This window comes from Girardinichthys multiradiatus, chromosome 19 (genome assembly GCF_021462225.1).
Source record: "Girardinichthys multiradiatus isolate DD_20200921_A chromosome 19, DD_fGirMul_XY1, whole genome shotgun sequence".
Classification (NCBI taxonomy): domain Eukaryota; kingdom Metazoa; phylum Chordata; class Actinopteri; order Cyprinodontiformes; family Goodeidae; genus Girardinichthys; species Girardinichthys multiradiatus.
This window is the reverse complement of record NC_061811.1, coordinates 15,156,657-15,168,765: the sequence shown is the minus strand read 5'-3', so window position 1 is coordinate 15,168,765 and position 12,109 is coordinate 15,156,657. Positions and strand designations below refer to the sequence as shown.

At 40.5% G+C, this 12,109-nt stretch overlaps 1 protein-coding gene across 2 annotated transcripts in view; it reads left to right on the top strand.

Moving 5' to 3' along the window:
* Positions 1 to 2,831: 2,831 nt before the first annotated feature.
* The window catches only part of dnajc17 (DnaJ (Hsp40) homolog, subfamily C, member 17), a 45,899-nt gene continuing 36,621 nt past the window's right edge, over positions 2,832 to 12,109 (top strand). For both annotated transcript variants that reach the window (XR_007035061.1, XM_047345073.1), the window contains exon 1: positions 2,832 to 3,079. Coding sequence is in view for 1 of the 2 variants with exons in the window: in XM_047345073.1 (XP_047201029.1) it covers positions 2,999 to 3,079 (81 nt within the window). In the remaining variant the exon portion in view is untranslated. The remainder of the gene's footprint in view (positions 3,080 to 12,109) is intronic.

Here is a 12,109-nt window from a genome sequence, read left to right as displayed (position 1 = left end):
GCTGTCGAAGACAACAGAACCCTGGACCAGAAAGAGAAGGTGGTTCCAAGAAGGGAAACAGCTTTGTCCTACCTAAAACAAGGCACTCCTCTTAAGTTCTGTCAAGGCTGTTCCGGTGTAGAAAACTTTTTTCCCCCCTCAGATTAATGTTAGATTATATAGGACAAAATTAAGCAGCAAACCCTGTTCTTTAACTCCCTGGCCAAGCTTTAAATTTAGAAAACTTTTACTTTGATCCTAAAGTAAGTAAAATCATTATTAGCAACTTTGGGTTATTTTCGCTTGTTTGTGAATTAGTTTTACTTAATTATATAATTAGTCAATAGACCTTAGGGTAATTAATGAATTGATAACATTAATGATCAGTTCTTGTTGTTTTTTCCTATAACCTTTAAAATTTCAATTGAAGTAAAATATATTTTTTGATTGCAGTTAAAAGATCTTAATTCTGAGAAATAGCCAGATATCTTCCTGCATCCTTAAATTTGTGAAAGAACAAAAGACGAATCTATCCCTGAGTATTGATAAATAATGAGTCTGATTATGAAATTGAATGATTTATGTACATTATTATGGTTTTAATTAGTTTATTAGCACTACACATCTCACTGTCTTCGCTGCAACACAATTTGTAGAAATTCTGTGTTCACAAACAAGGTTTTCTTCTGTGTACCTTTGCATCATGTTAGTAATCACGAAGAGAAAGAAATGGAAAACTCAAGATTCAGCAGACCAGTTGCTCTGTGATGCAAATCAAAGTAAATTGCAAGTTAAGTAAAACCTTGGGTATAACTGTAAGGAATTATGCATCTGAGAAGCTACACACCCAAGCAAGCAATATAAATAAGAACAGCAGATATGAAAAGCTACAGTATATTAGAGACCTACAGGGGTTGGACAATGAAACTGAAACACCTGGTTTTAGACCACAGTAATTTATTAGTATGGTGTAGGGCCTCCTTTTGCGGCCAATACAGCATCAATTCGTCTTGGGAATGACATATACAAGTCCTGCACAGTGGTCAGAGGGATTTTAAGCCATTCTTCTTGCAGGATAGTGGCCAGGTCACTACGTGATACTGGTGGAGGAAAACGTTTCCTGACTCGCTCCTCCAAAACACCCCAAAGTGGCTCAATAATATTTAGATCTGGTGACTGTGCAGGCCATGCGAGATGTTCAACTTCACTTTCATGTTCATCAAACCAATCTTTCACCAGTCTTGCTGTGTGTATTGGTGCATTGTCATCCTGATACACGGCACCGCCTTCAGGATACAATGTTTGAACCATTGGATGCACATGGTCCTCAAGAATGGTTCGGTAGTCCTTGGCAGTGATGCGCCCATCTAGCACAAGTATTGGGCCAAGGGAATGCCATGATATGGCAGCCCAAACCATCACTGATCCACCCCCATGCTTCAATCTGGGCATGCAACAGTCTGGGTGGTACGCTTCTTTGGGGCTTCTCCACACCGTAACTCTCCTGGATGTGTGGAAAACAGTAAAGGTGGACTCATCAGAGAACAATACATGTTTCACATTGTCCACAGCCCACGATTTGCGCTCCTTGCACCATTGAAACCGACATTTGGCATTGGCATGAGTGACCAAAGGTTTGGCTATAGCAGCCCGGCCGTGTATATTGACCCAGTGGAGCTCCCGGCGGACAGTTCTGGTGGAAACAGGAGAGTTGAGGTGCACATTTAATTCTGCTGTGATTTGGGCTGCCGTGGTTTTATGTTTTTTGGATACAATACGGGTTAGCACCCGAACATCCCTTTCAGACAGCTTCCTCTTGCGTCCACAGTTAATCCTTTTGGATGTGGTTCATCCTTCTTGGTGGTATGCTGACATTACCCTGGATACCGTGGCTCTTGATACATCACAAAGACTTGCTGTCTTGGTGACAGATGCGCCAGCAAGATGTGCACCAACAATTTGTCCTCTTTTGAACTCTGATATGTCACCCATAATGTTATGTGCATTTCAATATTTTGTGCAAAACTGTGCTCTTAACCTGCTAATTGAACCTTCACACTCTGCTCTTACTGGTGCAATGTGCAATCAATGAAGACTGACTACCAGGCTGGTCCAATTTAGCCATGAAACCTCCCACACTAAAATGACAGGTGTTTCAGTTTCATTGTCCAACCCCTGTACCTCATGAGGCTTGCAGCTGCAACTGCAGGAAAAGGTCATTTTATTACTATTCAGTTTGAACCCCGAACTTTCTTTAGATTTTTAGTTTGAAAACATTTTGGAAACAATATAGCGCTACTTTGTGTGGGCATATCACATAAAATCCCACAAATACACTGACATTTTTGGTGAAATAAATGCCAATGAGTGTGAATACTTCTGCAAAGCATTGCATATGTAGAGTGACAACAAAGAGGTAGAATTTACACAAGTTGTAAAGCAACCAATATGAGAGGGATAATCATTACAAGCAGACACAGCTCTCCCTTAAATACCATGAAAAGAAATATGGTGACCAGAAAAACACAAACAATAACAAAATGACCTAGTAGGCCACCAGAAACACCTGCAAACAGATTCAAAAAAGCAGAAGCTAATTTATAAACTTTTTAATACGTGGAAAAACTCAATTGAGATGCAAAAGGATCCTCAAGTGATAGGGTAAGTTATACAAAGCGCCTTTTAGACAGCATGATTTGTGCTTATTTTAGTAAAATATAATATAAAATAATATAAAATAAAGTCCACGAATTGTTGTCATGAGTAAAACTCTCAACAATCGTGTTTGAATGTAAAACAAAATGCACAATGGGTCTGCTTAGCAACAAACTACATTTCCCAGCGTGCAAAGTACATCCTGGTCAAAAGGTCTTCAACGTCAAACTCATGCTGCCTGAAAAACTACAACAGCTACAAACAGCTAAATTAGCCAAAATTTACCGCTTTAGAACCAGCGTACACGGTGTTAAAAACGTTTTGTTTTTCCTGCATTGTCGCTTTATTTGGTTTCAAGATAAAAATGTCTGGAAAGGCGAAGGAAATATTACAAATGGACCTATATGGGCTACTCGGCATTGAGGGCTCAGCTACAACGAAAGAGGTACGTAAAGTAGGAAGCTTAAAAAACAAACCGTTGTTATTGGTAATGAATGAAAAACTGATGAAAGCGGGTTTTAAAGCAAAGGGCAAACGATAAAAGTGCTGCTGTAAAAGGACGTTTTTGTTCAGTCAGGAAGGCTACGTCTATGTGCGTCAATGTATTCGTTTGGTTTATCCGTGTGAAAATAGTACAACCACAGTGCATTTTGTCAGTTAGGATACGTGTCATGCAAGCAATATGTGGGGATTTTAACTGAAGCACAAACCCGTTAAAAAACAACCGGTAAACCAGACAGACCAGCTAAATGCTAAACTTCACAGTTGCAGTACACTAGAATGGCGACTAGATGGAGCCGTTGCGTCAGGCAATTTTTGCGTGTAACCGAAAAAAACATGCGATATATGTAATGTGTTTATATGGATCGGCTGCAAGGTGGCGCAGTTGGTAACACTGCTTTCTTGCAGCAAGAAGGTCCTGGGTTCAACTTCCTACCACAGAGAGGGAGCTGGAGTCCATGGAGCTTGCATGGCTTCCTCTCACAGTCCAAAAACATGACTCTTAGGTTAATTGATCTCTTTAAATTGCCCTTAGGTTTAAATGGTGGTTTGTCCTGTGTGTCTCTGTATTGCCCTGCGACAGGCTGGTGACCTGTCCAAGGTTTACCACCTTTCACCCATAGGCCTCTGGAAATAGGCACCAGCTCCCACCTGACCCTGTATGGAAAAAGCGGGTGTAGAAAATGGATGGAGAACGTTTATAAGGCTGCCAAACCTTTAGAATGTGACAATAATAGTTAAATAGTAAAATTAAACAAAGAACAAATTAGGTGATATAGATCTTGTTTTTTTTCATTACATTATTTTAAAACAGTGTATTAATGTTTTCTCACTCCGGCACATCATAAGCATGATTTTTTTTTCTTTTCGAATATAAATTAATATCAGTGCAAGTATTGATTTGAGGTCATTAACCATGTTTTAGTCTTAAAATCCCATCTCAGAGAAGTTAACCACGAAGTCCTTAATCCTGCTTTTTCTTTTCCACCACCACATCTGTCCAGAATCCCCTGGCCTAAACAAGGAGGAATTAACAAAACTGCCAAAAGAAGGGAAGTAGTTAATTTTTTTAATGGATTTCAAAGTGTTCTCATTCCCACAGGATTATCCACGAGGAAGTCGGTGGTTGTGGCTTGGGCAGAGCTGAAGTCCCAAAATTGAGAGCGGTGGCTCTGTGCAGTCTCGATGGTTGCGAGAGATAGTGGGGTTTTGAGTATGTGGGCTGCATAAAATCAGAGGACATTCACAAAAGTCAATCAAATGTGTTAAAACGAAATGTCATCAGTCACTTATCCCCGTTGTTTGGCCCACGGCCTCATCTCTTCCCTAAGCAAGTTGTTAATCACAGACAAAGGGAAGAAGCTCATCCCAGAGTCTGTTTATGTGGGTTGTCACATCAACAGGCATTACGTAAAAAGCTGTGTTTTACAGATTGTAAAATATTGCTTTGACGCAGGAGTTTTGCATTGAGTGCATGTCTGCCATACCTAATTTTTAAAAAGATTTCTTAGATCACAGTAGCTGAACTTGTGATGTTTTGATGTTTGAGAAAGGCTAATGAAACCTATGATTTAACAACTGTAAATAACTGGGGTTGGCATTTACGGTAGTGTAGAGGGACAGCCTCCAGAGTTGTACCTACCGCAGATTGCATGGTAAAGCCATGTTAACAACTGGGACCACACAGATGCTCTTGTGGTTTATTCAGCTACTATAATTTTATTAAACCTTTTACCTAATGAATTGCAGCATAAAGCAAAAACATGCTCATAATTCACTCTCAGGCAGACTGTTTATGTGCAAAAAAGCAGCTAACTACAAGCCTGTTAATGTTAACGATACTGTGCTTCATACTTGTCATCTTCGTCTTCAACTGGGACCGGGTCGTGGGGGCAGCAGATTCAGCAGAGACACCCAGACGTCTCTCTCCCCAGACACCTCCTCCAGCTCCTCTGGGGGGAACCCAGGGCGTTCCCGAGCCAGCCGAGAGACATAGTCCCTCCACCGTCTCCTGGGCTGTCCCCTTTATCTCCTCCTGGTGGAACGTGCCTGGAACACCTCCCGAGGGAGATTTCCAGGAGGCATCTGAAACAGACGTGAGCCACCTCAACTGACTCCTCTCGATGTGGAAGAGCAGCGGCTCTACTCAGAGCTCCTCCCAGATTGGCCGAGCTCCTCAACCTATCTCTAAGGGTGTGCCCTGTGGAGAAAGCTCATTTCAGCCGCTTGTGACTCTAGAGATCTAATTCTTTTGGTCATGACCCAAAGTTTATGCCCATAGGTGAGGGTAGCAACGTAGACCGACCGGTAAATCGGGCTTAGCTCTCTCTTCACCACAACGGACTGGCACAGCACCCCCATTACTGCGGCAGCCACACCGACCTGTCTGTCGATCTCCCGCTCCATTCTTCCCTCACTCGTGAACAAGACCCCGAGATACTTAAACTCCTCCACTTGAGGCAGGAACTCCCCTCCAACCTGAAGAGGACAAGCCCCCCTTTTCCAGTCGAGAACCATGGCCTCAGACTTGGAGGAGATGATCTTCATCCCAGCCACTTCACACACTCCTGCGAACAGCCCCAGTGCATGCTGTAGGTCTTGGCTAGAGGGGGCCAGCAGGACCATGTCATCTGCAACAGTGCCTTGCGATAGTAATCCCACCCCATAAACTTGTATGTGTTAGACCCAAACCTTTGAGGCTTACATGCAAAACACAATTTATTTATGTGTCCTCTTTGTACTTAGAAGCTGGATTTCCACGGTTCCTGTGGAAAATACAACAAGAATGTTGCCTAAACTGGGAGTTCTGCTTACGAAAGGTCACCAGGCGGCCCCAAGCTCGGTATCCAATATGGCTGCCATCCATATTAAACACAGTGAATTTTAATGGTATAAGCTTTTTCTCACAGTTTGCATCTTGTTAAACCAGTAGTGCCTTGCAGCCTTTATTTGTGAACATTTTAATTTAGTATTTGAACCCATAAAAGGCAGTGAAATACATTGTTGTGTTGCAAAACAAACAGTGTACAAAACTATATAAGCCCATATTCCCCATGGTGAAACATGGTGGTGACGGTATCATGCTGTGGGAACAGACAGGAAATCCAGTCAAACCTATTAGAAGCTGCAGTAGATTTAACTGAGGCAAAGGTTCACCTTCCAGCAGAAGTTTAGCCCTAAATATTCACCTGGAGCTACAATGGAATGGGTAAATTAGAGCATATTCATATATTGGAATGGGCCAGTTAAAGTCCAGATCTAAATCGAACTGTGGTAAAACTTGAAAAATTATATTTGCAGATGTTCTCAGTCTAATCAGGAAAAACCTGAGCTATCTTGGAAAGAAAAATGGGCAACAATCCAAAGTTTCTGAATGAACAAAGACATACCTTAAAATACTTTGAGCTGTAATTGCAGAGAAAGGTGCTTCTCTGATCATCTATACCAATATTCACAGAACTCATACTGTTACTAAGAGTAACATTATGAACCGACATTTAAAGCTGCTTCCAAACTTTCGGCCCATCTTGCATGTCTCATTTCTTTTCATTTCACAGTTATTCAACATTTTTGTTTTTCTATCACATTAAACCTTAATAAAATACATAAATTTTGTAGTCTTTATCTGTCGAAATGTTAACAAGTTCAAGGGTTATGAATACGTTCGCAAGGCACCGTACAATTTGTTAGCTTACCTGGTTATTGTAGATGGATAAGGATCGCTGGGGGGTATAATCCATGACTCTAATACACATTTAAATATTAATATCCTTCTAAGATGATTATGTGAAACATACAATTAAATCTTTATAAATTATCCTCTCAATTGCTTGTTTAAAACCCTAATTTGATTTAGCAGAACGGCCCGAAATACTTTCACAAATCCTTCTGAAACATTTCAATTAAACAGAGTTAAACTTAAGGTTTCACGGTTTTTGCTTTCTTATGCTGGAAAAAAAGGATTAATGCACGGTTCTTTAGTGCTGCAGGGCTTGACATTATTATCTTCTGCATGCGTTGACATGTCTGACCTTTCACATACATCCTTGAAATGGCTTATTGAACCTGTCCTTTCTAAAGGAGCCTTTAAATAGCTAAAAACATTGTAGAAACAGATAAATTTGGAGATGCATTAGTCGAGTACGAGCATGTACTTTGATGCACATTTCTGAGTATAATAAAAAATCTGATGGAAATAAACGTGAAACTCCTACATTTATATTGGATTCAAAACTATCACCTCTATTAAGGAACCTGCAACTTAACATCTAAATCAAAGAAAAATAAAATTTTAGTAGTAATGAAATGACAAAGGCAGTTTCAGCTACACAGAGCACAGCATCCTGAAACATTTGACACAAAAGAATCAAAATGTAACTTTGCTATTGCCAAACATACTTCCGGTTCTGCTTAGGAATTTGTGAAAGGTGTAAGAAACCTGTTTGTTCATACCGTCTTTCTGTTTATTCATATTCCCTTTGCAATTACCCTTTCTCCTCTTCTATCTTCCTCTTCTGGCTGTTATCGTTCTTCAGTAAATATTGGCCTGTAAATAGTGGAGCCTAGCAATTAAGAGATAGGGTCCCATGGCAGTCAGGCAGCTTATCAGCCTAGAGGCTCTGCTGTGGCTACGATGCGGCTAGGTCACTTAGCAACAGTTTGTTAGCAATCATTTGGCATTGGAGTCTGGTAATGAGGACAATATGTACAAAGGAATCAGTGCGGTACAGACTCTAACCATTAGGCTACTGTTGGCTTGCTGCTGCAGGATTGCTGTCTTCTCTTGATTTTGTGGCTTGACCTTCCACAAACCCAAGTGTGGGAAATACAGTACAGACCAAAAGTTTGGACACACCTTCTCATTCAAAGAGTTTTCTTTATTTTCACGACTATGAATATTGTAGCTTCACACTGAAGGCATCAAAACTATGAATTAACACATGTGGAATTATATACTGAACAAAAAAGTGTGAAACAACTGAAAATATGTCTTATATTCTAGGTTCTTCAAAGTAGCCACCTTTTGCTTTGATTACTGCTCCACACACTCTTGGCATTCTGTTGATGAGCTTCAAGAGGTAGTCACCTGAAATGGTTTTCACTTCACAGGTGTGCCCTGTCAGGTTTAATAAGTGGGATTTCAAGCCTTATAAATGGGGTTGGGACCATCAGCTGTGTTGTGCAGGAGGTGGATACAGTACACAGCTGCTAGTCCTACTGAATAGACTGTTAGAATTTGTATTATGGCAAAAAAAAGCAGCTAAGTAAAGAAAAACGAGTGGCCATCATTACTTTAAGAAATGAAGGCCAGTCAGTCCAAACAATTGGGAAAACTTTGAAAGTGTCCCCAAGTGCAGTCGCAAAAACCATCAAGCGCTACAAAGAAACTGGCTCACATGAGGACCGCCCCAGGAAAGGAAGACCAAGAATCACCTCCGCTGCGGATGATAAGTTCATTCGAGTCACCAGCCTCAGAAATCGCAGGTTAACAGCAGCTCAGATTAGAGAACAGGTCAATGCCACACAGAGTTCTAGCAGCAGACACATCTCTAGAACAACTGTTAAGAGGAGACTGTGTGAATCAGTGTGGGGGTGCTTTGCTGGTGACACTGTTGGGGATTTATTCAAAATGGAAGGCATACTGAACCAGCATGGCTACCACAGCATCTTGTAGCGGCATGCTATTCCATCCGGTTTGGACCATCATTTATTTTTCAACAGGACAATGACCCCAAACACACCTCCAGGCTGTGTAAGGGCTATTTGACCAAGAAGGAGAGTGATGGGGTGCTGCGCCAGATGACCTGGCCTCCACAGTCACCGGACCTGAACCCAATCGAGATGGTTTGGGTCGAGCTGGACCGCAGAGTGAAGGTAAAAGGGCCAACAAGTGCTAAGCATCTCTGGGAACTCTTTCAAGACTGTTGGAAAACCATTTCAGGTGACTACTTCTTGAAGCTCATCAACAGAATGCCAAGAGTGTGCAGAGCAGTAATCAAAGCAAAAGTGGCTACTTTGAAGAACCTAGAATATAAGACATATTTTCAGTTGTTTCACACTTTTTTTGTTCAGTATATAATTCCACATGTGTTAATTCATAGTTTTGATGCCTTCAGTGTGAAGCTACAATATTCATAGTCATGAAAATAAAGAAAACTCTTTGAATGAGAAGGTGTGTCCAAACTTTTGGTCTGTACTGTAGTTGAGATTTCCTTCATTCAGTTAATCTTGTATTTGAGACATAGAAAGTTGACAATGTAAAATAATAATCAAATTTTAGATTTTTTTTGTTTGAATGCTATCAGGATTTTCTTGTCCTTTTTACGATCAGCATAATCTGCAAAAAGATTACAGTAGTAGTCGTGTCGGAAGATGCAATTCTGTCTGACTTCTTGGTGTCTAGGTTGTTGGATCTACATCATCAGGTAATCTTTGCAGTTTATGGCACTGATGGGAGCAAAAGTGGAGTGATGAGATATGAAATGCTATTTTAGAGAATAGGAAAGGGAGAAGGAGAAAAAGATGGAGCAGGGAGGCTGGTTTGATTCCGGGTTGTGTAAGGAAGGGCGTCCGGCGTTAACACTCTGCCAAGTCAGTGTGCAAGTTGTGGATGACCCCTTAAGAAGAGAGCAGCCGAATAGACTCATTCATCCTGTGAGATAGCTATGGAACATAAGAACAAACTGAGGGAAGAGGGACGAATAAAAAGTCTTTATTTCAAATCAGGCAACAAACAGTTGTGTTAAAATCACTTTAACAAAGCACATATTTTTCAAATTTTGCTCCGATGTGAAACACACACACACACACACACACACATTCACACATGCATGCTAGAGCAAAGTTTTTTACTTTTGTAAATCATGTGCACTTCAGAGTTATGCCCTACTTTGTGTTGGTCACATAAAATCCCTAAATAGATTTAAGTTTGTGGTTGTAACATTACAAAATGTGGAAAAACCTAAAAGGAAATGAATGCGTTTGCAGAACACCGTATGGGATAAACTCGCTGCACTGATTAAACACAAATAGAGCTAATTTTTCTGATTATATTATAGTTTTTAATTTTGAATTCTGTAGACATTTTAGGGCACAATCCCTTCAATGATTACTTTGGATGCTGAAAAAAAGTGTATATTTGTTTTGAGGTGTATGGATGACTGAACATAGAGCACAAACTTGAGCTTTTACTTGCTTGTATCTTCTTAAAAGGTTTTGGAGAGAATTAGAAAGAGCTCTAATTAGACTTCTAAAGGAAAGCACAAGAAGAGAACAACAGAGCGAGGCTGAAGAACCTGGTGTTATTCCCTGGATGCCGCGTGTCAGTTTTATGCCTTTAGGAAGAATGTTTATCCTCTTGGCAAAACAAATTCTCATTTACTTCTACAAGTAAAATAAAAAATAAAAATATCCTGCCTAAATAAATCGGCCTTGCACTGTTTAGGAGCTGTTTGACAAACCATAATGTCTAGAACAGAGACTCATTTAGACCTAAAACGCTGCTTTGTACCACATGGTTTCATCAAAGTTGGAGCTTGGCATGCACTGTAAAGATAAAATTGTGCTAAACAACCTTCTGGGAAACACTGCATATGCAAGGAGACAAATGCAAATGTTTCCCAGACAAAAAGAAAGATGCTTCCACTTTTTTCATGGCCTGTAGCGTACTGGCAGGAGATTGATTTATGCAAAAGTTGGGACAGAGAGGATTAGGGAGTCAGAATACATGAAAACATGCGGTACATCTGATTGTCTGATTAGGATTTGTGTGTTTAGGCTGTGCTCGCATGTATGAAGGAATATATGCGGCAGTTCTTCAGCATGCAATGCATGGTATATATTTGAGCTTGTGTTTTTGAGGTTGCGTGCAGAAAGCCTGAGCGTTGCACTCTGCAGCCCCCTCCAGTCTTGAAGGAAGTTTTTCCTGCTTCCTTTTCTTTCACCAGTGGAGGATACATCTAATGGAAACCACCTTGTCCCCTAGAAGGACCAGTGAATGGTAAACATTATAAGCAGTCAGCCTGGGTTGTCTATGTGTATATTTGTCTTACATTTTTTGTGACTTAATTCGGCATCAGTAAAAAAAACATAGGGTAATACTTTGTGGCACATTGATCTAACGCATTGGCAGAACTGGAGAGTACTTTGTTTAATGTGTAGAGGGTGCAACAGTGATTGTGTATTAAACATGCGTACCTCAGGTTGATCCAAACGGCCTCGCAGGGTCTCAGATTTAGTCAAAACAAGTAAGGAGCATATGACTTGACTAGGCTGGTATTCTCAAGCTGTTTTTCTTAATCCCTGGCAGTGCATGGGAAAGTTTCTCATATGGGACTGAGTAAAAAGTGTTTTATTAAAGGTCGAAAGTCTGATTTGATTAGTTTAAGAACTCAGAAAGTGTTGAAATAATAAATAATTCTCTGTAAATGTAACTAATGTTTGTGGGTTGTCTCAAACTTGGACTATAAGTGGTGTGTTTTATTGAGTGAAGTGATGATGTGCTTGAATGTGGAAGCCATGTCAGTCACGTCAGACAATTACTAAAAGTGATAGATGTTGTCTTTTGTGGAGCTAAGGAGCATTTCCTGGTGCTTCAATGAAACCTCTTTAGAATAGATAGTGTAAGCTAAAGTCCTAGAGCTTACTTGAACATGCGGCAGATGTCTCTGCCGAATTGGTTGATCAAATCCCTTTTGGTGAATCCATCCTGGAAGTGATCTATTCTGCTGAGCTGAAGAGAACAGACTTAAAAGCTTTCTCATGTTGACCAGGAGGAGTTGATCCTGCATACCCTGGGTCGGCTGTGTTAAATAGTTTTCTTTGTCTGCATTGTAGGTTTTTTGTAAAGTCTGTGCATAGCTCATATAAGGATGCTTTCACACCAGGATAAACCAGGGGACTCAGTTTAAATGGGTGGGGAAAGCTAAAACATTTTCACAACATTATTTGGTTTGCTTCACATTCACGCTACATT